Below are 26937 nucleotides of genomic sequence, written 5' to 3'. Positions count from 1 at the left end.
CTCATCTGACCACCATTTCTACAGCATACATATTCATTATTTAGAATTACTCTGCTTGTATATATTATCTACAATCTATAGGAGTAATCACTGTATACAACTATTTTGCACCACTGTTTTGGTCCTGGTGATTCCGTTCTTTGTGGTAAACTGAATCCATGCATTTTCTCTGTAACAGTTAAATCCTTTGTTCAGTCTCTTGATTGTGACAGAAAGATCCCTATCTTTTGGGCCAGTGCCATGTTTGGTCAACGATCAGCATGCCTCAAGCATGACGGAGATGACGAAGCAAAAGCAATTGCGTGTAAGTGTAAACTGCAGAGAGCTTCCCCTTACCATGATAAATATAGGCTGTGTAAAATAGGTAGTACTGCAACCCGTGCCTGAATTTTACATTCCTAGATGTCATTGTTGGCAATTTTCAACAGGATCTCCCTGAAGGTGTCAGTGCTTCTATTCCTGTCACCCCCCAGTATAACCGGTAAAATGCATGTGTGTGGCAACCCCCGTCAGAGACGCTACTCAGTAGCACCGACAACAGATGCGCACTCTCTCTCCTCCTCACACCCTCTGCATCTAGCTGGGTACCAGACAGCTGCAGCTGAACCACAGACTGATCCTCACAATCGTTCTGGGTGGCTAGTGCCACCAGGCTCTGGCCCTCCCCTCTGCCTCTCTCTCCTCCTCACACATATCCAGTTCTCAGTCCTCCTCCGGCCTCCCTTTACCCCTTTGCCATCCTTCCTGTCACAAAAGACTGACAGCATCCTTCTCCCCCGCCCATCCATGATTTTCTTCGTTATCTGCCGGTATCAGTTGTTATCTCATGGCACGTCTATTATCTATTGTTTACACACAAAGGAAGTCAATCAAGGATATGAGGGAAGGCCTGCCGCAGCCATCTCCTCTCCTCCACATCACCAGCCCACTGTCACATTTGCCTCCCTGCCAATTAGAATCTCTCTCCTGTGTTCTCCTACGACAGCAGCACTCATCTCCAAACAAAGAAATGTAGGAAACTGTGGCTAGAGGTAGGCAGAGGGGGCAGTGGCTGTGCTCTACAAGTAATTTACAGAGGGAAGTCACAGCTTGTGCATGCTGTCAGATGGGATAGTAGCTTCTGTCCTTGGATTACTATTTTTTAGCTGTCAAGCAAGAGGAAGGTTACAGAAGAGGAATGCACACAAATAGTCCCCACCCAACGTTATCTGTCCTAATCCGCCCGTTCACAGAACTCTGCAGAATTTGGCAGAGTTTTTCGGTAACTACATGGAATTCTGTAGAGTGAAACTCCATGGGCTCTGCCCAGGCCTAAGTAAGACCTGGATCAGCAAGTAGATGGCATACTTGGTTAAGGGCTCTATCATGTCCTTTCTGTGTGGCCCCAAATGCTAGTATATCATCACTATATTTGAGAGGATGGGTGACAGGCTGTGTAATGCAACAAATGACAGATTGGAAAAGTTTGGCAGCTGAAGACCCTCCGAAACGAACTCTTTTCTTAACCCTGGGCGCAAGACTACTCTCCGCCCACGGAGTTTATGTAGTGTTGCCTATTTTGCATTTTGCAAAGTAGGCGTAGTAGGCAACATTACGCACGCTCCGTGGACAGAGCAAAGTTGCCCACCACCCGCATCCCTCCCGCCCTCTCTACATAACTAATTTCAGGTAAAAACTACAGTAAAAGTACATTAAAGGCTCTTACCAGGTCCGTGGCGTCCCGGGACTCCCTCTTCTCTTTCGCGCCGATTTCTCCCATCCAAATGCGCATGCGCGGCCGCGCGCATGAGCGGGCGGATGCGCATGCATTTGCTTCTTGGTAACATTGAGTTGGTAGTTTCAGGAAGATGGCAGCATCATAACAAGCGCTCTCTCTGGCAGTCATGGAAAAGCTGGACAAATTTCACTATTAAGACTGCTGTTCAAGGCCTCTTAGCTTTGTTCTGCAGGATTCAGCGGCCTCATTAGCACATTCACCATGCTTACACTTGGGTTGCTGCACTTGGCATTGAGGTCGGACTGGCTCCCTTTATCCTGGTTTTGGTAAGCGTAATGGTATTTTTTATCACTATGCTTCGCTGCCTCTAATGTTTTACTGTATATATCTGCTTCTAATCTCAGCATTCTCTTGCATCTGGCTGTCACTGCTTTTAGCAATTCAGTTGCAGCTTTCCCTTGCTAGCGCTGCTTTCCATTAAGCTATCACTGCCTTTAGCTTTTTTTTTTTGCCTTCATCAACTTCTGATCACAGCATTATTTTGCACTTTGCTGTCATTATTTGTTGCACTTTCTGTACATAGTTATCACTGGTTTTAGCATTACATACTGTATGAATGTTGGCTCTGTGTTAGGTTGTGCCATCGTACTTTCTATCTCGGTCGTAGTATCAATTTTCTGACCGAGATAAATGAAATTTTCCATAGGCTGGATTTGCACTTTGACTCCACATATGTCAACCGTTGATTCTCACTTCGACTGAGGTACACAGGGTATGCACTAGCTGGACCTCTGCAATCACTCTGGGAGAGCACTTTTCACTCTACAGGTTGCGGGTTTACATTTAGATATCCCCTAACTTGTCACAAGTTGTAGCCTCCTCCCCAGCACAGTAGCATGTAAATGAATCATCCCACATACGAAGCTCGATATCAAACGTCTTTATTCTCTAAAGTGTATCTGTTAACTAATGCGTACTGCGTTATGAATTTTATTAACCACACCCAATAACTTACGTCACTAGTCTATGCAGTCCATTAGGGACCAGAGGAGTCCCGCACTCTATAATACACAAGACACTACAACTACATCCCATGGTGACATCATATTTGTTTCCCACTAACCGGTTTCTCATGACCTAGAATATTTTTACAGGTTCTTTTCTAGGATCTCCAAGTTGATTATTACTTCCCAAACCAAACAGGGGATGTCATATGGGTTATTTTACTGAAAAATTGTTTCCTAACCTCAATTATTTAGTAAGCCCCATGGTGTAATGAAAATGCTGGTTAGCAATTTTTGATTTTCCATATTTTAAATGTGGATATGCCAAGATATAGGTTGTTGACAAAGTCAAGCTTGGAGATTACGATTGTGAGGATGGCTTCCAGTTTCTGTTGGTATCTAAAGTATGGGAGGATGCAACATAGTGATTTCATTGTGTAGAAAGCACTCTGTTTTATGTTGTTAATATGTGCTATTAACCCCTTCACTGCGGAGGCTATTCCGCCGCAGCGCTAAGGGGGAGGCGGGGCCGCGCAGCGCTCCCGTGCTCGTGACGGAACTGTTCCGTCACGAGCCTCGGGTGGGCTGTGCTTGTGACGGAACGTTTCCGTCACGGCCCCGCCCGCCTTTAGAACGCTCAGCACAAGCGCAGAATTCGCACCGCGCAGGCGCGGCGAGCGGGCCGTGACGGAACTGTTCCATCAGCAGCACAGCCCACCCGAGGCTCGTGACGGAACAGTTCCGTCACGAGCATGAAAGGGGTTAAATATGGGTCTGAATTCCTGGTTACCCCAAGGTTTCTGACTTCTCTTTATGTTGGCTGAGGGGGTCTATGTAACAGATTCATGAAGCCAAATTGCGATCGCAGTAGCTGCGAATTAGCAATTGCGATCGCAATTTGAATAAAAGGAATTCATGATAGTGAAATCTTTAAAAAAGCGAATTCGCTAAAGAAAAAATTGCGACTTCGCAAATAAAATTAGCTGAATCCTGGTAGAAGCCCATTAGCGAATCGATAATAGCGAGAAACCATGGAATCTGTGAATTTATTTGCGAAATCGCTAAATAATCGCAATCTCCATTCAAGGAAAATCGCTAAATGCGAAAAACCCGAAAATCGCTATTAGTGACGCACAATTTAAGGAGAACCCAAACCAGGTGGTAACCAGTAAGGAAAAAAAAAAATCAAAAAAACTTTAACAAACTACCAACAGGTGCAGGCCTGACCAAACACACTTAAGGAAATGCAGCTGGAGCATGAGGACTCTCACAATGCCAGGACTCTACATGGTTGTCAGGCGGCGAAGGCTACAGCGAGCAGCACGGAACAGATGTAGGATCCAGGAGCGGATATTCCGCCAGCGGGTCACCCTTCTGGGCCAAACTGTTGAGCAAATTTACGCTAAGTACCGCCTGAATGGGGCAATGATCATCAAGCTGATCCGGGACCTAGACCCCCTCATGCAGCACCCAACAAGGAGGACCAATGCTGTGCCCACACATGTCCAGGTATTGTGCAGCCTGCACCTTCTGGCCTCCGGAAGCTTCCAGGGGATAGTTGCTGTTGCAGGGGGGATATTCCAGCCCACCATGTCCCGCTGCCCAAGGAGTTTCCTGGAGGCTATGCTGACCCGGCTACACCACTACATCTCATTCCCCACCAGCCAACAGGACTTGAATGAGACCAAGCTTCAATTTTACAACGTTGCACAATTCCCACATGTAATTGGATGCATTGACTGTACCCACATCCACATCTGCCCACCAGCACAAACTGAATACATGTACAGCAACCGCAAGTCCTACCACTACCTCAATATCCAGATGGTGTGCAATGCCAAGACATTCATCACGGACATAGTGGCACAGTATCCGGGGAGCACACATGACTCCTTCATATTCCGGCACAGCGGCATCCACACACGACTGGTCAGGGGAGACTTTGGGGAAGGACACCTACTAGGTAAGTACACATGCCCCAAAATAGTACACTGTGATCATGTAGCTGCGCAGAACAGGCCCTCACCCTCTGCTCCTATCAATCAGGTGACAGCGGCTACGCTCTCCGTGAGTACCTCCTCACCCCATACCTCAACCCTGCAACACCACAGCAACGGCGTTACAATGCTGCACACATATGCACAAGAAATTGCATTGAGAGGACATTTGGCCTTTTGAAGAGCAGATTCCGCATACTTCACAAGACTGGTGGGGCCATCAAATACAAGCCTGAGGTCTGCTGCCGCATCGTGGCCGTGTGTGCAATCCTCCACAACATTGCTACCAAGCGCAGGATGCCTGTAGAGATCTCTGGCAGTGAGTCGGAAGGGGACAACCGACCACCTGCACATGCGCATCATGCACGCGGGGAGAATTCTGCAGAAGGACACAGGCGCCATAACCAAATCAGCATGAACTGTTTCTAGTGCACCCACTCCCCACACCCATGACTTCACTTATGCATGATAATAGTAATAATGACATGAGTCAGATTAAGTTTAACAGAATATTTGTTATTGTTATAGCACAATAAAGTGGGAATTCCCCAAACTGTAACATGATTGCCATATTGCGTCATATGTCCCATGTTCTTGAGGAGGGCATGCTTGTAGCAGCAGCATGGCCCTTCATGGTACTAATCAAATGTTCAATGCTGCCTCCGGGCAGATGCTCCCAACCTTCTTTCCAGCTCCTCCTCCTGATTTGGCCGTGAGGCAGCAGAGGGCCTGCTGCTGTGGCAGGGTGCTACCACCAGTGGCACGGATTGGCTACTATGGCTGGAATTAGCCTCACTAGTGTCATTCCCCCCCGCCTGGCCATGTCCAGTTGCCTGCATACCCTGAACTGCTGTTGTCACTTGCTCCAGAGCTCTCGCAACGTCCTGACAGCACTGGACCATTTGCACCTGCATGGCCAAGTAGCGTTGTGAGAGCTGGGAGGTCGCGTTGCCAATGATATAATTGGAACGCGTGTATGCAGACAGGCGGGTCAGCAGCTGCCGGTGTCTGCGCCGGTTGATGTCCCGCTGGCTGTACATGGCCTGGGTGTTGGCCTCCACAGCAGCGGTCATACTCTCCATACGGTCCGACATCTAACCAACATTCCTGGCGGTCTTGTTCAGCTGGAGATGTATAGCCGCGAGATGACGGGCTTGTGTCTGGTGGGCGTGGAGCATACGGCGCTCAATAGAGAGCCCAGGTGCTCGCACGTTCAACCCCCTGCCAGCGCGTGATGTGGTATTGCGCGGCTCCCTCACCAGTCCACTTGACTGGCTCCTCACAGCTGCAGGGTGGCGGGTTTGTCGGTGTGCTGCTGCTGGTGTTGTCAGCCCCACTGGTGTTTGAGTCACTCGCTGTGGTACTGCTGCGCCTGTTGGCGCAGAGGTGGCACTGTCCACAGGGGCAGGTGGTGGTATGACCGCTGGTGCGGCAGCTTGCCCTGATGGTCCTGGCTGTGGGGATGGATGTAAGTCTCCCTCAGTGTCCTCAGTTATTTCTTCAATTTGCAGGGTATCGCTGTCCGTACTGTGTACTTCAGCGCCACCTGTGGACGTTGATTAGTGACATGTTTCTTACACATTTAAGCTTCCTGCATGCATGCAGGCTACCATTCCCTGACTCGCTGCAGGATTGACTCTCACTGAACAGGTCTGGCTGTATGGGGCTAGATGGTAATTGTGGTCAGACTACATGTCCCACAATGCAATAGCGCTTTTGTGGTGTGCTTTGGCTGCATGACTGGGGTATGTAATGGGATGATCTGGGGTCATGGCCATTGTTAGGGGACAGGGTCGCAGTCGCATGGCACTTACCTTGTGTATCTTGGGTGGGTCGGGAGGAGTCCAGCTGGATTACCCCCACGCATGCCTGTGGATTAAGGGTGTCCTATACTCGGTCCTCAAGCGGTGTGTTTGGTGGGACAGTGGGCTCCCCTCCACCTGTCGCAACACGTGCCCCCAGCCTCTCTGCGATCTTCTCCTTGGCCCGCCCTCTGAGGTCGTACCATCGTTTTTTCAAGTCATCCACAGAGCGCTGGGTCACCCCCACAGAGTTCGCTTTTGCGCGGATGCGCACCCAAATCCTCCTTTTATCGGCCTCCGGCACCCTTCTAGAGTCTTTCCCGAAGAGGCGGTTGTGGTCCTTGCATATTCCCTCTATGAGATATTCTAGCTCTTGCTCGGAAAATGTTATTTTCCTTTTCCTTCCTGTGGAAGTTTCACCTGCAGCTTCCTGTGACATGTGTGCACTGGGCTGTCTCCTGGATTTCACCTGTAGGCACTCTGGAGGGGAGCTCTGGCAATGCTGCTTCCACTTCAGGCTCTCAATGCTGAATGAGGGTGGAACCTGCCTACTTCCTGGTTGTGATGTCATCACTGTGCTCAGAATGCGACTTCCCGTTTTTGCGATCTCGCCATTAGCGAGATCACAATTTGCGATTTCGGTAATTGCGACATCGCAATTTCAACAAGGGTATCGGCCGATTCTGTGATTTTTTTGCGATTTTGGGGAACTCGCAATCGGCGATTGCGGCCGATTGCGATTCACTTTTTTTTCTTGCATTTTTTCATGAATGCCATTCTGCGATTTCTAAATTGCGATTCGTTTTTTCTCACAATTTAGGAATCGCAGAATTTGACATTGATGAATCTGGCTGATTGTTCCTTAGGCTATATGGTGTAATGCAATTCTTGTCACTGTCATCAGGCTCTGTCTTTGCAGTGCTAAGCTTAAAATGGTTATTCATCATCCATGTGTTTATGGTCTCAAGGGAGTCATCAAGTTTTAAATTGTAGAGGTTTTTCAGACCATTCATTTTTAGAAATACATTGGGTGTCATCCACATAGTTGTAACAGGTGAAGTTGACTGATTTAACCAGGTAGGGTAAGTAGGTTAGGTAATTGCTGAATAGTAGAGGGGATATGATGGAGCTCTGTCGGACACCATAGAGTTGTATGTGAAGAACTCAAGCCTACCAGTCATTTAGAAACAATGTCCAATCAGGAAACTTCAGATTCCAATATGGCATGGTGCTTTGATTAGCCTATTGTGCTGGGACAGAGTTATCACATGCCAGGTATGACTTCTATTTTACTGACATTGTCCAGCCTACACTGTCCTGTTGTGATATATAGTCTGGTGAGATTAGGTATCTGCTCTAAAGATTGTTATTTTATTTACAGGAGCCACATAGTTTGTTGGGGTAATATGCCTGTTAGAGATGGGTGCACTACTAGCAGTAGTGTGAATCTGAAATGACCCAATATAGCCTGCCATGTCACAAAAGGCTGCTATAACAGTCTATCTTTTAAAAATGTTTTAATATCTAAGGTAACCTTGCCAGACTCAACACACTGAGGATTCATCTCCTTGAACCAAACTATGTGGAAACCATAATCAGTGCTTTTGAGACTGAAAACATTTGTATTATGATTGACCTGTCCATACATCTCTGCAGCACATTAAGTAAACTTTTGTGATTTTTTTGTATAATGTAAGTTAAGATCTGTGTAGTATGAATCTGCATTTTGAACTTTATTGTCTCCTACAAAATTGTGCTTTATCCTTATCTGATTTATGGTCATAGCAGCAAAATTGCTGTTACGAGTTCCAATGTAACTAATGTACAAAATGCAAACTATTTGATGAACATTTGGGGTAGTATTTCTATTGGGAGAAGTGTGATAATGCTGGATGGTAGGAATTTTATGAATCTTCAAAGATTCTGAAATTTTCCTTCACAGAAATATGAGTTAAATTTGTGATTTAGCCAATGTTTGGAGTTCGCCGGCCATTCTGGGTAAGAAAAAGGCATCAGAATTCACACAAACTACACATCCCCAGAATTCCCTTGGTACCTTGTTTTCAAAAACATTTGGGCCTGGAAAGTTTCTCTGGGGGTCGACTGAATCCTGGCCTAAATACCACAGCTACGCATATTACCAGAATTGGTCAATTTGCGAGGCAAAATCTTGATCTTTCCTTGTGTTATTGGAAGCATTTAATTTCACAGGCGGTATTTAATTTGCACAAGTGGGGCACTAAAGGTATCGGGAGAGGTGTAGGAATGTTGGGTGGTCGGACACCTATGGATCCTCACAGATTCCATTAGCTCAATCTACTTTCACTTTTGTTTGGCTGTGTAACACCAGTATGCACAGCATGCTGTGCAATACAGAAAAACAAAAATCAAACTTAGGACTCGTGGGATGCATTTCCCTTGTGTTCCGTCTTTGATTCTCTAGTGTTTTTACCAGAAACATTTTCTTTTCCAGTACAGTGGATAACCCACTGAAGTCCACTGTACTGTGAAAATAGTGTGGTGGACTTCAAAGAGTCATCTGCTCTAAAACAGTTACAAACCACCAAAGTCATGCAACCTTATGTCCTGTCCAACAAAATTTGACAATACGCTGTGGGGATGTGATGGCCACGCTGCATTAACTTCTTTGTTCCATGATCGTAAGAGGCTTCTCCAGTTCCAGGAGGCCCACAGGATGGTAGGCTTCTGGGTCTAGGGAACAGCGAAAAGCACAGTGGTTAATGAAAGGTGGCAGGTGCTGCTAATAACCATGCACACTCAAGAGAAAGTCTCATTTGAGATACATGGTCTATGGAGAAGAGGGCTAGAGAGAGAATATAAAATATGGAGAAGTAGAAGAGAAGATGAGAGGTCTAGAAAAGGAGAGAAGATCAAGAGAAAGAAAGGAGAGTAAATATAAAAAGCAAGAACAAGCAAGGGAGACAGGAATAGGAAGATTGATGCAGCAGCAACCACAAAAGGATAGCAGGGACACGTTGAGACAGGCAGTGGAGGAAGAGATTGGGAGTGAATAGAAAGTAAGAGAGAACCTAAAGGAGAGAAATTATATTTAGATGCTTGTAGACAAATGATGATTGGTGATTTTAAGAGGAATTTATAGCTTATCAAGTTTTGGCCAATACACCTGGCCCAATGCGATTTCAAAGCATAATTTTGCACTTTAATTTCTAAAAGGGATCTGAACCTAAGATACACAAATCACTTTTCTTAGTGGTCTTCAAAATTCAAACAAGGTCCTCCTTGTACCTCCTGTAAGTCCTACGCAACGGAATTCCTGAGCGTTGGTTGCACGCCGAGCACCCTTTCTCCATCACTCTGCAAACGCGACTTCTAGTTAAAAGTAGTATATTTCTGCACCTCTGCCTTAGAGGTAGTTTTAATCCCCCTGCCCTAATATGTACTAGGGCCTTACAGAGGAGGTCATGCTAAGCACAGGGGTACCCCAACGCCTAGTGTTCCCTAGAGTATGTAGGTGTTTTCACTGTATTCTAAGTGTCTTTTAGCATAGCACTGGCTCTAGGCCTTGTTAGTCAGAGTCAGTTACCACTAGTACCCATCTGAAAAAGGTGTGGGCATAGGATGATTTTGCAACAAGGCCTCTTTCTGCTCCTCTGTTGGTTCTTTCTGCACATGTCTTGCTTCTTCCTGCACTTTTCTTCATCTTTGTGGACTTCTGTTGCTTCTTTCTGCATTTCTTTTGCTTTCTGTGCGTTTTTTCTTCTTTCTTCACATGTCCTACCTCTGTAGGCATAGTTAGAAACTAGCATTTAAAAAACTTTTGAAATTCACTTAAAAACATAGGTTTCAGGCACGTTATAGTTAGAAATTAGCATTTGAAAAACCTTTGAAATTCACTGAAAAAACCATAGGCTTTAGGGACGTTATAGTTAGAAATTAGCATTAAAAAACCTTTGAAAATCACTGAAAAAACCATAGGTTTCAGGGACGTTATAGTTAGTTGGACATTTCACTTGTACAAAACCATAGAAATTCCCCTGTTATGGTTAGTTCTGCTAACTATAAGTCACGCCCCCGCAATGCACTGCTGATGACGGCACATATTACATCATTCATGACATGATCAGTGACATCACTGATTACATCACTGGTGACATCTCAAATGACATTGCTGATGACATCACTGATGACATCATCCATGTGATAATGCGATGCGCCTCCTCACACTCTAATATTACCTTTGATACACCCACTGTAAAATACAGACTATCATTCTCAAAACCATTGACACACCAATACCAATTACTACATAGGCACTCACTGATTCCTAGGTCTACACACACATTCACTCATTCACCCATACAGTCACTCATCAATACAGCACTATCCTAAGCACTCATACACCAATCACACTTCCATTTACTGGCCTAAACAGTTATACACACACGCCACTTCACTTATTCAAACAGAAACAAATGCATACGTACTCTCTTCTACAATCGCTGATACAAATACACACTTATCCATACAGCCACTCTCACAATCAATGACTCTTATGTATAGTCATTTATATACTTCAACTTTCACATACACTGCCTTTTACATTTGGAGTTACTTGGACATGTACCGTTGAGACATCCATTCACTCACCAACACACCCATACACATACTCACCCACACACACAGCTGTTTCCACATGCACTCATGAACCCATAAACCCAGTGAATCAACCACTCAAACATGTATGTACAGAGTGACACACTTCCCACGCAGCCACACACACACTCAGGCACCCATGCAAATACTCTGGCAACCAATCAATAACCCATATAGACACTCATGTAGCTACTGACCAACCCATGCAGTAGCTTATACAACAGCAGAGAGTCTGATACAGACATTTACACAGTTTAGTCACTGTTACAACCCAGGGATTGTTTAAAGGAGGGAGCGGTCAATGGAGCAATGAGACGTTGAATAAGAGAGCTGAAGGCTACTATTTTGGTTTATTTCACAAACGATGAAAAAAAGGCCATACATGAAAAAAAATGAATGTCCGTATCAGGGCTGCTCTTCTGAATTGAAGAATCCCGTTTCCTTTAGGTCTTTCCCTGAACTTGCAATGTACTCTTCTGGTAATTCAGCGCCCCGGGACCGATGGTAGCGATATATGAAGAAAAAAAAATATATACTAGGGGTGAGTCGCAGGAGGATACTTGCGTTTTCGCTGGGGAATGGGAGTGAGGGGGAGATTTCACCTCTACCGGCACCGTGTGAGCCCTTGACGTGACCTCCCTCCTCCCTTAGACAGTGTCTTTTTCCCTCCCGTGCCCTGCAAGCCCCTTCAATGTCGCCTGTACCTTGCTAAGCCACCCTCCTCCAGGAGGGTGGCTGGGTGAAGCGTGGTCCTACTGGCCTACCGGCTTCAGGGTTCCGTCGGTCAGAGCGGTCCTCACCTCGAACTTCTCCTCTGTACTGGCTCCCTCTCGCTCCAGCCGCTGTTTCGTCCGTCAGGCCGGTCCTCGCTCCGGTCTTCTTTTCCGGTCCTGCTTCTCTCGCTCCAGCCGCAGTTCTGCTTTCGTCAGTTCTCGCTGCCAACGCCACGCTCTCTCTTTCACTTGTGAACTCCGGCTCTCCGCCATGAAAAAAGGATGGGCCTCTTATGGTTGCCGGGTGTTCTTCCAATAGGCTGTCTGCTCGTGACTTCACAGGCCACATCTCCTGGCATTCCTTCTGGGTTTCTTTCTTAAAGGGCTCCGGAGTTTCCTGTATAGAGGGTGACATGAGAGGTATGAGACACTTGCTGGTATCGAAGGGTAATAGAGTCTGCAGTTCATCATCGGACTCGTGACACACGTCCCCCCTTGAGATTCCCCGATCGGGGGATAGAGGAAACCAGGACAAGTAGCAGCGACGGCTCGTGGAGGGAGTTACGGTGGGGCAGGAGGGTGGGGAGGGGGAGGGGCAGGGCGGAGGTTGCTAAAAACCGGCATATGGATAATTGCAGGTAAGTAAACAATTTAATTAATAAAACGAATTTCGTAGCTCGCACTGCATTGCATTTTGCGATGCAAGGCGCACTACGAAATTTGTTTTATTAATTAAATTGTTTACTTACCTGCAATTATCCATATGCCGGTTTTTAGCAACCTCCGCCCTGCCCCTCCCCCTCCCCACCCTCCTGCCCCACCGTAACTCCCTCCACGAGCCGTCGCTGACAAGTAGTCTGCATTGCCTTGGTCTTTGCCCTTGCGGTGCAACACCTCAAAGTGGAAAGGCCGTAGTGCCAAAAACCACTGAAGAACTCTGTTGTTATTCCCTTTGTTTCTTTGGAGCCAAGTGAGAGGGGCATGGTCGCAATAAAGAAAAAAGGAGCGCCCCTCTAAATAATCTCGAAATTTCTCTATACTCCACTTCAGGGCCAGGCACTCTTTTTCTATAGTGGGCTTCGACTTTCTCTAGGAAATAGCTTTCTACTGATATACAGGAGGGGGTGTTCGAAACCCTCGTTATCTAGCTATAGAGTACGGTTCCTATCCCCACCCCAGAAGCGTCTGTTTGGAGGAAGAATGGTTTGTGGAAGTTTGGTGTAAGAAGTACAGGGGAAGTAGTTAGCGCAGTTTTTAGGGCTTTAAAGGCCTGGAGTTCTTGTTCGGTAGGGTTTTTGATACGATTATCTGGGGATGATTTTTTTAACAGGTCAGTGAGGGGGGCTGCTGTTTGTGAAAAATTGGGAATGAATCGTCTACAGTAGCCAACCAAACCTAAAAAAGCCCTTATCTCCTTCCTGGTACTTGGAAAGGGGTGTCTTGGATTGCTCTGACTTTTACTGATTGAGGTTCTATCATTCCCTCCCCTAATAGGTAACCCAGATATTTGACTTTTTGGAAGACAAACTTAGACTTTTTTGCATTTATGTGAAGGCTAGCTTTCCTTAATTCTGTAAGAATGGCAGAAAGGTGGGTTTGGTGTTCTTCCCAGGTTCTACTAAACACGACAATATCATCTAAGGAGGCTGACGGATACTCCAGGTGGTTTTTTAAGAGGGTGTCCAGAAGTGTTTGAAAACTGGCAGGGGCGCCATGAAGGCCGAAAGGTAGTACGGTAAAGTGAAAGAGCCCGTCCGGTGTAGAGAAAGCAGTTTTTATTGGTCCTTCGGATGGAGAGGGATTTGCCAGTATCCTTTTGTGAGGTCAATGGCGGATATGTAGCGAGCCTCACCCAGGCGTTCAATCAACTCATCCACCCGAGGAAGGGGATACCCATTTTGTTTTTAAATGTGGTTTACCGCTCTGAAGTCGATGCAGAAGCAGATGCTTCCGTCCGGCTTCGGAACGAGAACTATTGGTGAACACCAATTGCTCTGGGAGGGTACTATTACTCCTAGGGTTAACATGACAGCCACCTCCTTTTTTAAAGCGGTGCGACGTGCCTCTGGAACCCTATAAGGTTTCTGTTTGACCACCACTCCCTCAGGGGTGGGTATTGTATGAGTTGCTAAAGATGTTTTGCCAGGTCGATTGGAAAAGATGTCAGAGTATGAGAAGAGTGATGTTTGTCATTCTTCTTTCTCTTTCGTACTTAGGTCGGGACCAAGAATGGTATCTCCAACTGTAGTTTCTGTCGGGGCGGCAAAAGAAACGCCGTAGGGTTTCGGGGGAGGTGGACCCAACCACTTTTTAAGGATGTTCACGTGGTACATTTGGGTCTTGTTGTTGGAAAGACGGAGTACATAAGTGGTCCTTCCAATCCTTTTTACAACCTCATAGGGGCCCTGCCATTCTTTTCGTAGTTTGTGAGAGGAGGAAAGAAGTATCAACACCCAGTCACCTACTCTGAACTACCTCCACTTTGTCCCCTTGTAGTATTGTGTCCTTTGTCGTGTCTGAGCTTTGTCCAAATTGTCGTATGCTAGGGTTCTTAACTTGTGAAGTCTTACCTTCACCTGGTTTGCATAGTTTAGTAAAGCGTGTGCCTCAGCAACCCCTTGTTCTTCCCATGCTTCTTTTGTAATTTCAAGGAGGGTACGAGGACGCCTGCCTAAAAGGAGTTTGAAAGGGAACACACCCAGGCTTGTCTGGTACTGCGGATAACAAACAGCGCCAACGGAAGAAGCTGATCCCAGTTTCTTCCGTCTCCTGACAAGAGTTTCTTTAAAACGAGTTTCAGGTATCCATTGTAGCTTTCTACGAGGCCATCTGTCTGAGGGTGGTATACCGATGTTCTTATGTGTCTAATGTCTAGTTGTTTACATATCTCCCTCATGAGACGGGAGACAAAAGGGGTGCCCTGATCTGTAAGTATGTCTTTCGGAAACCCCATTCTTGAGAACACCTCAATTAACTTTTGGGAGATGGATGTGGTGGTGGCTGCCTTAAGGGGGAATACTTCTGGATAAGCGGGTGACATAGTCTACTATCATGAGGACATACTGATGGCCTTTGCTAGACTTAGGGAGGGGTCCTATCAGGTCCATCCCTATACGCTCAAAGGGTCGCCCAATAATAGGCAGGGGTTGTAGGGGTACCTTCGGAGGGATATAGGGATTGCGTTTCTGACATACATCGCGCTCTTGGCAATACTTTTTAATCTGGAGGTATATGCCAGGCCAGTAGAAATTGTCTAAGATCGCATGACTAGTCTTTTCTGCCCCAATGTGACCTGCCAATAAGTCGGAGTGACCAAAGTACAAGACTTGGTCCCTAAAACTTTCTAGTACCAAAAGCTGAGGTGGAGCACCCTCCTTAACAATACGGTATAGAAGCCCGCGCTGTTCAAGGAAGTAAGGATATGTCTTATGTTGGGCATCCTTCGTTTCTTGCGCTCCCTGCCAGGCATATCTAAGTGATGCATCGTTTAACTGGGCCGCCCTAAAATTCTTGTCCATTGCCCATGGTTCTGACGTCAGAAGGGCGTTATGCGGACTGTTTATGTCTGTCTTTGGTTTGAGGGCACTAGCAAGGAGAAGGGGAAAAGATGGATTATCTACTCCTAAAATGAGAGGCTCAGGAAGAGCAGGGAACACCCCTACAGTTATGGTGTTGTGAGTACCTGCCTTGGTGCTTACTGGCAACTGAGCTAAAGGATAGACCCTGCTGTCCCCATGTACACATCGTATACCAAACCTCCTTCCTTCTATTATTCACGAGCTAAGGACCACATCACCCCGGGCCACTGAATGCCTACACCCAGAATCCAGAAGGGCATTAATTTCTCGCTCGTTTACAACGAGACTTACATAATACATATGTCCCATCTCCTGTGTGAACAAAATTGATCTGGGGGGTAGCTGACGTCCATAGGCTCCTTGTCCGATTTCTCTCTCTTCTTTTTACAGAAGCGAGCTATATGACCTCACTCGCCACATTCGAAGCACTGAGGAATGGAGGTGCCTGGAGTGCCATGTTTCAGGGGTTTGAGTGTAGGGGGTTCAGAGTATGCCTTGGTGGACCTTACTTCCAACTTTGCTGGAACGGGACCTCTTTTAGATTTTTCTTGCTCTCTGAAAGGTTCTCGGCTCAGGGCGTGGGTGAATGAGGTGGCCATATCTACGGCTTGTTCAATAGTCAGGTTGGCATACTGTCATAGCCACTTTTGTGTGCCATAGGGAGGGCTTCTAAATACTGTTCTAGATATATCTTATTCATTATGTTATCGAGATTGGCCTCTTGTGGTTTTAACCAACGGTCAGGAGCAGCCTTCATCTAAAAAAAAAAGCGGAGTGTCACCGGGCTTTCCACGTTCTTGTCGGAATCTAAGGCGGTGAGCCTCATCATCCACACCAAGGCGGTCTAGGATGTATTGTTTCACCACCCCATAGGCCGCTGTTCCATTCTGGTTGATAGTCTGGTATGCTGCTTGGGCTTCGGCTGTGAGTAAGGGGGCCAGGTAGAAGGGTCATCTGTCGCTGGGCCATCCACTGGCCCTAGCGGCCCTTTTGAAGTTAAGAAAAAAGGCTACCGGATCCTCCCCTGGCACGTATTTTTGTAGGGGAATAACTGTGCCTGGTGGCACAGGGGTTCTCCCTTGTCCCAGCCCCATGAGGAGTTGGTTTTGTCCTTCGGCCAGCTTCATTAAATTATCCGCTTGGGCTTGCATGGCAGCTGTAAAGGCTGTCCGGTCCCACAGGGGCCCAATAACCGCCCCCCACCGGTGCGACGCACCCGTGGATTCTCCGGTGCCCCCTATGGCCAGTTTGGCCCTGTCCACACCCACCCGTTTGGCCTGTTGCAGTACCACCCCGCTCTTAACCTTGTTGAGCAGGCCATTTATATTCCATGATACTATCCGCAGACGGACCATATGAGCTTTGGATGAAGAGTCACCCATAGAGAAGGAGAACAAATAAAATGAAAAGAAACAGTGGGGGATGTCGGCAACCACTCCCATGTTCTACTGCCACACATAGAACACAATTAGATAGGAATGCAAAGAAAACACCCCCAGGATTAAGAGATCTCAACAATCATACTTGGAAGGCACTGTGGGCAGGTCCTGGGCGTACGGCGCTCCCTTTCGAACCACCAGAGAGTCTACTGTCCGCTGGCAATTCCTCCATGAGGAATGTGATCTATTGTGACTCATCACCCGCGTCTTCGCTGGTCAGTTATGCCTGTCTCCTTGATAGGAATCTGAGTCTATTAGCAGGGGAGTGTTAGGTTTCACACTCACCCTCTCATCTGTCCACTGGTAGACCCCTTCTGGTGATTCGAAGAAGACGGTTTGGGAGTTATACAGGACTTTGATCTTAGCCGGTACAGGAGCATATAGTGAACTTTGAGGTCCTTGAGACCTTGTATAACTGCCTTAAAAGACTGATGCTGCTGCTGGACAAGTCTGGTATAGTCTGATGGGTAGTGAATCATGTACTATTTTGTCCTGGAGCCCAGCAAACTTTAGTATACCATCCCTGTCCATATATAATAAAGGAGTTTTGCAATCACCAACCTGGGCCTCGCCCCATGAGGGGGATGCCGCACCAAGGCCCTGTGGGCCCACTCAACCACGATGTAAGAGGATAGACCCTCCGGGGACATTAATGTGCAAAGCCAATGATCCAGGAAATTCCATCGAAGGGTTCTCGCACCCATCTGGAAATCCAACAAAACGCAGGTTGTTGGGGCAGACCCTACCTTCAGTGTCTTCAACCCTTGCAGCTAGCTTCCTAATGACTGCTGTGAGCTTTGTCATGGTTTTCTGCTGCATATAAATTGTGTCTTCGAACTCAGAGACCCTACTTTATGCCTCAGTGATCCTCTCAATGGCATTTTGAAGATCTTGACGGAGGCGGCTTACTTAGGTGACCACTGCAGCGATCTTGGTGTCGAGCATGTCCCATGATTGCATGATGGCCCCCAGAAGGCAGCGTTGTCAGGGATCGAGTCAGCTGGGCCAGTTGCCTATGGGAGCACAGGGGACCCCTCAGGTTGAATATGTTTATCCATAGTGTTCTGTTTGGCCCTGGATGAAGCCTTGTCCTTGACCACGTTGGGGGTGACAGATCTGGATGTAACACAATCCCACTGAAAATGTACTGGGCCCCAAAGCTGCCCCCCTTGCCCCCTTGGCAGTCCTGTGTGGAAGGTGGCATGAGCAGTCAGTGGGTCCAAGGAAGGTGCCAAGGATGGGTCTACATATGCAGCCCAGGAGATGAGCCAATGTAAGCAGGATCTGAGATTGTGGAGTACACTGCTGCAAACTGCATCTAAGCTGGCTCGGCCATCTCCTCAGCAGTAGTATCAACCACCTGTGTAGCCCCCTTATGGGGGAGATGCACACCTAATGTCCAAGTGCACTAAATTATTGTGTCCACAAAAGAGGGCAACAGGTGCAGCACTGCCAGGGGGAATAGAACCCCCCCCCCCCCCCAGAGGCACTGACTTCATTGGAGTTCGTCCAACTAGTGAGGGGCCCGACACATGTCAAGGGTCACACCCTAGACTTGGTCTGGATGACATCTCCAGCTCAGGGTGCGGTAATTGTCCAGCCATGTGTCTGGTCTGATCACCATTTGGTGAAGGGGCGAGATATGGCTGGATGAACAAATAAAGAAGTCTAGGGAAGGGTGGAAGGCGGTTAGAAAGTGGAAAAACATCAATGGAGAGAAAATGTTAGACTATCTCCGAACCTATCCACCTCTTGACAACCAGAAAGAGAATTCAGATGTCCTCTGTGAGGAATTATTGGACAAACTTAGGAAGGCTGTGGACTACGTGGCTCCAATACGTAGGATGAATATAGTGAATAGAGGAACCGGGGCCCCCTGGTACAATGAATCACATAGGGAGAAGAAACGGGGACTTCGAAAATTGGAAAGAGCTTGGCGGAAGGAATATGACTCCAATTCCCGGAAACAGTATACTCAGGCACTCGCTAGCTATAAGCAGGCAATTATAGCAAGGAAAGCCGAGTTCCTTGAAGAGAGGATCACAACCGATAGAAATCCCCAGAAAGAAATCTTCAGAGTCCTTACGGAACTCAGGAAGAACAAGGAGCAGACTACGGAGTTCCTGCAGGAGGACTGACAAAAATTCCAAGATTTCTTTGTTAATAAGATTTCGGATCTTGTAGCCGAAATTGATGCGACCCCTGAGATTGACTGCCCCTCACAGGATATACCTGCTAGGCTGACAGTGACTACCCCATTAACTGCCTTACCCTTGATTACGAAGGAAAGGCTAACAGCTCTCCTGGGTCGGGTCAAATCGGGCTCCCAGGCAGACCTGTGCCCACCAGAAGTGTTCAAACTTGCACTGCCTGGTATAGAGGAAGATGTGCTGAGCCTCTTGAACACTTCCTTACAAACAGGACAAGTACCGTCTTTCTTCAAGGAGGCCCGGCTGATACCCCTGTTGAAAAACACAGGGGCAGATGTGAAATGCCTAAAAAATGTTAGGCCCATATCTCAGCTGCCATTCTTGGCAAAGGTGGTGGAGCAACATGTACTCACTATCTTGTCAGAACATCTCGAAAGAAACATCTTGCTAGAGCCGAACCAGGCTGGGTTCCATGCGAATCACAGCACAGAGCTCGTTATGCTGTCTATTTTGGATGAATTGAGGAACAGGGCAGATAAGAAGATCCCAGGTGCCCTGGTGCTGTTGGACCTCTCCGCGGCATTTGAAACCGTGTGTCATGAACAACTTTTGTCGCGGCTGATGGACTTCGGCATTCAGGGCACGGCACATGCCTGGTTCTCCTCTTTCCTCCAAGGGAGGTCACAGAGAGTGCAGCTTGGTGATCTTCTTTCCACCACTACATCGATTACCTGCGGAGTGCCGAAGGGGGTCTGCCCTGTCACCCCTCCTTTTTAACATCTATTTACAGCCTCTGATTAGACTGCTTAACCAGATGGACTGCCAGGTGTACAATTATGCGGACGACACCCAGATTGTGATCCAACTGGAGGATGGTCCGGGTGCCTTCGCAAGACTGCAAAACATCTTGAAGTACACAGCCAATTGGATGTCCATGAACTCGCTAAAGATCAACCCGGATAAGACCGAGGTATTGCCTATTACCAACGCGGGCAACCCAAGGAACAACCAATTTTGGCCAAAAGAACTAGGGTCTCCGCCGGAACCTGCGGCCGTGGTAAAAAGCTTGGGCATCCATGTGGATGGCAAGCTATCCACGCAGAAACAAGTTATGGCTGTCGTGGGGACCTGTGTGGGTCTCCTTCGACAACTCAGGAAAGTTTCCCCGCTGTTGTCTTTTTCCACCCTGAGGCATGCGGTTTCTGCATTGATCTTAGCCAGGCTGGACTATGGCAACTCGCTATACATAGGGCTGCCACAAAAACTTTTGAATAAAATGCAAGTGGTCATGAATGACGCGGCCAGGCTTATCTTTAAAAAGTCAAGGAATACCCATGCATCCCCCCTCATGCAAGAACTGCACTGGTTGCCAGTTAAGCAGAGGGTGATGTTCAAGGGGCTATGTATTGTACACAAAGCCCTTTATGGTAAGGCGCCAATGTATATGAAATCTCGCCTAACTCCCTATAGGCCAGCTAGGGTGCTTCGATCTGCAGATGCCACTCTTCTCACTCAGCCACGTTGCAGACTGGCCACAGTGGGTGGTCGCGCTTTCTCCTATATACTCCCTGCAGCTTGGAATAGGTTGCCAATGACCTTGCGGAAGGAAACCAATTTATTGTCCTTCCGAAAGAAATTAAAAACAGTACTCTTTCAGCAAGCGTGGGGTGGCCTGTAATTTTATGACTAGTTGTGCTCCACTGTACTCGTTGTCCGATCCTGACAAAGCGCTTAGAGACCCCTGGGTTATAACGCGCTATATAAATTAAATAAATAAATAAATAAATACCAGCAATTTACAGAATCGGGAAGCAGGGCCATTATTCCTAGGTCTCCAAACCATGTGGGGCCACTAAAAGTCTATACTCTCATCCAGGTGGCCTCAGGGTATGCAGGAAGTCTTCTGCCCCAACGGTGATTAAGCAGCTGGTGGGGCAAGCCACTACACCCCAGGCCACAGAGGCTATGTGTCAGAGAAACAGTGCTGTATCTTCAGGGCATCTAGTCTGTGATAAACAGGGTCAGGACCACTTGTAAACAAGCTGCCCCCTTACCTCCCCAAGGAGCACAGCCTCCACCACTGAAAACACCTGCTCCTCCACGCCCCCAGTGGAAGGATCACAGCTGCTGGGCACACCCCACTATCAGGGTGACGGGGCTCCGCCAGCTTTCGTGGCCCCGCTCAGCGCCCATCAGGCCTCAGGATTCCAGAGCACGGTCCGCTAGGCTGCCCAGGACCTGACACTTCAGCAGCTGAGGGCCAGGATCAGGAAGGTTGCCTGCAACCCTGCCGAGGCACAAGCCAATCAGGGGGAGTCCCCCAGGGTTTGCTGCCAACTTATGGGCAATCCTGTGCACCGCGGGCGGCCCGGAGAGCACGGCGAAGATGGAGCAGCAGCCAAAATCCTCCAGAGATTAGGGAAGGGCCCACCGATGGCTCAGCCCCTTCTGGAGGCCCGCCCACAGGATGGAGGCAGGCCCCAGCCACCGCCAGGAGATGGGGGACCACCTCCCGGCAGCGCCAAGCCAGGCAAGAGCGGAAGGGCAATGAGGTCAGGGAACGTTGGACTAGGTAGACCGCCACGATGACCACACAAGAGCTTAAAGCAAGGCAGGATGGCGTTGGATTATGGGTGGCCATACAGAGCCATTTATTTTGCGTCCGCCGTGTTTGGTGGCAGGCCACACCCCCCACATGCATATTTTAAACAGATCTTCACCACCTCTCTATTTAAATAGGTAATTCCTTTTTCATGCATCTGTAATGAATGCTCTCTCGTTTCAGAGCATTGATCGCACCATCAAACTGCCAACAAATCTATATTATCAAATATATATGTTGTTATCATTTTCACTCAAAATCATCTTCCTGTAAGCAGTTTATCTCTACAGTGTCAAACCACTTACAGATTGCGCCCATATAAATACAGTCTCATTAAGTCTCCTTTTAAAATAACAAAATTCATACACAAACCAAAGCCCTTTCTCATTACATTAAGCTCCAAACAGGTCCTTACATACAAAGTAAATTCTATGGTACCTATTTACAAGCCTCTTGTGCTGGCGCTACGTCCCTTTTTGTGATGCACCGGCAGAGCATTTTGCTGCCCCATATTTACAAGGAAACAAAAAGCCACCCTGCTTGGCTTTTCCGGTCCCTTTACACGCAGCACTTTGCATGAAAGGAGCGTTCCATGATTGTTGCTGTGGGTGTTCCCTGACAACACCCATGGAACCTGACACATTTCAGGATTTACGAGGAATTGTAAACCTAGAAATGGGTCTGAATGATACGCCTCCCCGTAGGGTCAACAAGGAGAAATTTCTTAATTTCTCCTCGGTTTTTTCCTCTTTCTATGCGTGCTGAATGCTGCAGCATACATAGAATGAGGAAATCACCTCTTATGGTTGTTTATGTGCAGGAAGGTGTCCCTTTCTGCACATAAACAATTGTTGAAAAAAATGCTGTTTTTCAACTTCTATGTGTGCTGCAAGAAGTTTAAAAATGCCATTTAAGATCTTGTAGATATGACGCATACCTGTGCTTCAGAATTAACGCAGTGCGGAACAGCCAAAAGGCTTGCAGCGCCCCGCTAAATAATCCTTTGTAAATAGGGCACTGTATATGTGTTTTCGTGAGCGCCAACAACAAAAGAAGGAAGAGAGCTGTGTGTTCCTGAGTTTTATATCTTACTAGAATTTTAAGTAAGTTCTAAATTCTTTCCTTTGTTGCTGATGTGAGCAATAAAAGAATAATGCATAATGTTAGTCTCCATGGTTTGGCATAAGAGTAGCAAACAATAACTACTTCGTAGCAGACGCATCAGAATATTTCTACATAAAGAATGTCCCAGCTACAGTGATTTTAATTGATATGGAGGAAACATTTGAGTTCATGAGCAGGACATTTTTCTTTAAGATTTTGAAGTTCTATAATTTTATCTCCTAACTCATGAGGATGATTGTGTCTTTCCACAAAACCTCCTCTGCTCATGCGCTTGGTATATGCAAAAAGGAGCACAAAACAAGGTTGTCCTTTGTGTTAGATTTATTTATTAAACCCTTGGCAGCATCAGCATTTATTAAATCATTAGAAGAAATATCACCACTTTTGTAGGACACTTCAGTAATAAAGCCTTATGCAGATGACATTACTTATACTTAAAAGGCTGATTAGAAACATTTTCCTCCACGATGGAAGCAGTTAAGTATTATTTGAGTTTAGGTAGGATGTTAAATAAACAATTCTAAATCAGAAGATCATACTTTTTAATACTTCTAAAGAAGTGTTATCATCAGGGTTGCGTTTCCACTATAATGCCCAAAATAAACAATTTTTAGGAGTGGAATATTCCGAAGATCCAACTGCCTATTTAAGCTAAATTATGATCCTACTCAGAGAATGAAGTATATTGTCATCTGCTGTGACTCCTACTTTAGTCAACAGATGGAAAGTTGTTGGTGCTACCAAAAGTGAATTTTTTTTTTTAATTCAAATCTTTTTTATTGAAGATAAAATTGAAAATAAAGACAATACAATAAATCTTCCAAAGTACAGATGGATATAATGTTGGCACAATGACACTTACAATAATCAAAATCAAAGAAAGAAGAAAAGGAGGAGAGAGAAAAAGAGGAAAAAGGAGAAAGAAGAGATTCACCAAAAGAGAAATTCACCAAAAGTGAATTTTATTCTCCCGGTCCAGTATTCAAAGATTTCACAAAAGTTCTGTTCTGTTACTTGGTAAAAGAAAAGTGCTGGTATGCCCCACCTAACATATTGGCACTTTGTGACATGCATTTGGGCTCTTTCGGGTGAGGATAGAGCCACCATAATGTGCAATGTTCCTCTCTATGGGCCCGATTCACAGAACTAACTTAAGACAAAATCCTAAACTTACTACCATTTTGGTATTCACAGAAGGCACTTACTCATTTTGGTATTCACAGAAGGCACTTACTCATTTCGGTATTCACAGAAGTTAGGAGTCCTAACTTTAGGACTCTTAAATGCCTTCTGTGAATACCAAAAGTCTTAAAGTTAGGATTTTTCTCAATTTACAGTAGTAAAGTTAGGACTCCTAACTTTAGGACTCCTAAATGCCTTCTGTGAATACAGAAAGTCTTAAAATTAGGATCTTTCTCAATTTAGTAGTAGTAAAGTTAGGACTCCTAACTTTTGGACTCCTAAATGCCTCCTGTGAATACCAAAAGTCTTAAAATTAGAGTTTTTCTCAGTTTAATAGTGGTAAAGTTCGGACTCCTTACTTTAGAGCTCCTAAATGCCTGCTGTGAATACCGAAAGTCTTAAAATTAGGATTTTTCTCAATTTTAGTAGTAGTAAAGTTAGGACTCCTAACTTTCGGACTCCTAAATGCCTTCTGTGAATACCGAAAGCCTTAAAATTAGGATTTTTCTCAACTTTACTACTACTAAACTGAGAAAAATCCTAATTTTAAGACTTTTGGTATTCACAGAAGCCATTTAGGAGTCCTAAAGTTAGGAGTCCTAACTTTACTACTACTAAATTGAGAAAAATCCTATTTTTAAGACTTTCGGTATTCACAGAAGGCATTTAGGATTCCTAAAGTTAGGAGTCCTAACTTCTGTGAATACCAAAATGAGTAAGTGTCTTCTGTGAATACCAAAATGAGTAAGTGCCTTCTGTGAATACGAAATTGGTAGTAAGTTTAGGATTTTGTCTTAAGTTAGTTCTGTGAATTGGGCCCTTTGTACCCAGTAATACAAGAGGCAGAGGAGGAACTGGCATGTGATGCGCCAACACGCTGAAGCATCTGGTTAAAACAAGTACAGCTTTCTACCCACCTTTCGCAGCACAGACATAAGAAACATGCATCTACAAGGCATATGCCTGACACTTCCAGGGAGTGATTAGTCAGATTACATGATAGCCCTAGTAGCCCTCTGCAGCACATGTGATGTTATTGTTGACTTGTGGAGCACGACCCCCACCAAGGAGTACTCTTGGGTCCCCTGAACCACCCCAGCTTAATTGTCTGACTCATTAAGACAACAAAATAATTCTCATTAAGTTAATCCAACAATAGATGAAATTCTTGCTGTACCAATTTACAAGGTTCAATGTTTGATGACCAAACAGGCAGATTATAGCATAAATTCACAGGTCAATTAGCCCTGGGAGTGCAGCGGTCATAAACCAGCCCACCAGGATAGTGATATGCCCTTTCTCCCCACCTCTTGCTGGGGACGAAAAAAGCCATATTTAGAGATCCCCGCCTTCCTGGAGGGGAACTCTGTAATTAAAGGGCATTACATGTACTGCACTTTCTTATCTCCTAAATGGTCACGAGCTGCCCCCCCAACATTCTCTTTTGCTCTGAAGAAACAAACCCCAAAAGAGGGGATTGCTGTTGCAAAGCAAACGACAAATGTTCCTGACATGCTTTCCAGTACAATTACAACATTTCAACATTTTCCTTCCCAAAACCACCATGTTTTGCATGGAGATTCAGAGAAGACAATAACAGTGAGGAAAGTCCGTCCTAAATTGTGCGGGGCAACTGTCTCTGTGACCCAGTGATCCAACGGTGGTGCTTCCACTCAGTCAAACTCTAAATATGCTCCTTTAGATAAATTAAATAAATGCAGTGTTAACAGGTAAACAATGTTCAGCGTGTTCCAGAATATTTATTTATATAGCGCTACTACACTGATGAGGCATTGAAAGGATATACAATTCTGAACAATAGCATTTTTTATCAACCCAAACTTTTTCTGAAATAACGGGTCTAAAAATTAAACATCGTCTTAATACAGTCTTAATGAGCTTGGCATGATGACAACATCCATAGGGTTAAATCTGAATGTGCGGGCAACTGTCTCTGTGACCCAGTGATCCAACAGTGGTGCTTTCACTCAGTCAAACTCTAAATATGCTCCTTTAGATAAATTAAATAAATGCAGTGTTAACAGGTAAACAATGTTCAGCGTGTTCCAGAATATTTATTTATATAGCGCTACTACCCTGATGAGGCATTGAAAGGATATACAATTCTGAACAATAGCATTTTTAGCAACCCAAACTTTTTCTGAATTAACGGGTCTAAAAATTAAACATCGTCTTAATACAGTCTTAATGAGCTTGGCATGATGACAGCATCCATAGGGTTAAATCTGAATGTTAAAACAAGATATTTTGTATTCGATTTACAGAGATGATATTATATATATCTATTCACTGAAAAAACCATAGGTTTCACACCAGTTATAGTTAGGTGGAAATTTTACTCGCATAAAACCATTGAAATTCCCACGTTATAGTTAGTTGGACTCACTATAACTTGCACGTGCAATGCACTGCTGATGACGTCACATATTACATCACAATTGTTCTTATCTTTTGAATTGTCATGGATTATTATCCAATCAGTCGGAGCCCTGATGTAAGCTGGTGCATATGTCTCTTTTTTGGCAGGCCTGGTTCTAAGATTGAGGCATTGAGAATGGACTGGTGAGATGTGAGCCCAATGCCCAATTTGCAGTGAAAGTGAGATTGACAAAAAACAGCAAGCACCGAAAAAAAGTCATGCGAAACAATATAGTGCAGAAGGACAATCAGGTGGGTACCATTTTTATTAGATCTACAATTTTGGAATTGTGGCGGAAAACCTTTACCTGTGCAAAATGAATTGTATTGATATTAAACAGCCCTTTGATGTCATCCTAATCTCTTGTTTCCTGCCTTTGCCAAAAGAGTGCCCTATGCAGTGCATTAGCTGCAGGGCCCATTTATTTTTAAATTTTTAAAAAATTGTTCATAGGGTTGCTAACGCATAACATTCAGGCTCTTTCTTACTGCCCTCTGCAATAGAAGTTTGTAGGTGCCTGAGAAATAAAAGAAGTTAGGATAAACTACAATTT

General features: G+C 45.7%; 1 protein-coding gene across 2 annotated transcripts in view; it reads left to right on the top strand.

Annotated features, from left to right (window-relative positions):
- Positions 1-26937, top strand: part of LOC147705801 (transmembrane protein 272-like) — a 144092-nt gene that overhangs the window by 2886 nt on the left and 114269 nt on the right. For both annotated transcript variants that reach the window (XM_086928983.1, XM_086928984.1), the window contains exon 2: positions 26492-26635. In XM_086928983.1, the coding sequence (XP_086785109.1) occupies positions 26603-26635 (33 nt within the window). In that variant the 5' untranslated portion in view covers positions 26492-26602. The remainder of the gene's footprint in view (positions 1-26491; positions 26636-26937) is intronic.

The sequence above is a fragment of the Lissotriton vulgaris genome, chromosome 7 (genome assembly GCF_964263255.1).
Source record: "Lissotriton vulgaris chromosome 7, aLisVul1.2, whole genome shotgun sequence".
NCBI classification, from domain to species: domain Eukaryota; kingdom Metazoa; phylum Chordata; class Amphibia; order Caudata; family Salamandridae; genus Lissotriton; species Lissotriton vulgaris.
The sequence above is the reverse complement of the archived record's forward strand: the minus strand, read 5'-3'. Positions and strand labels throughout refer to the sequence as shown.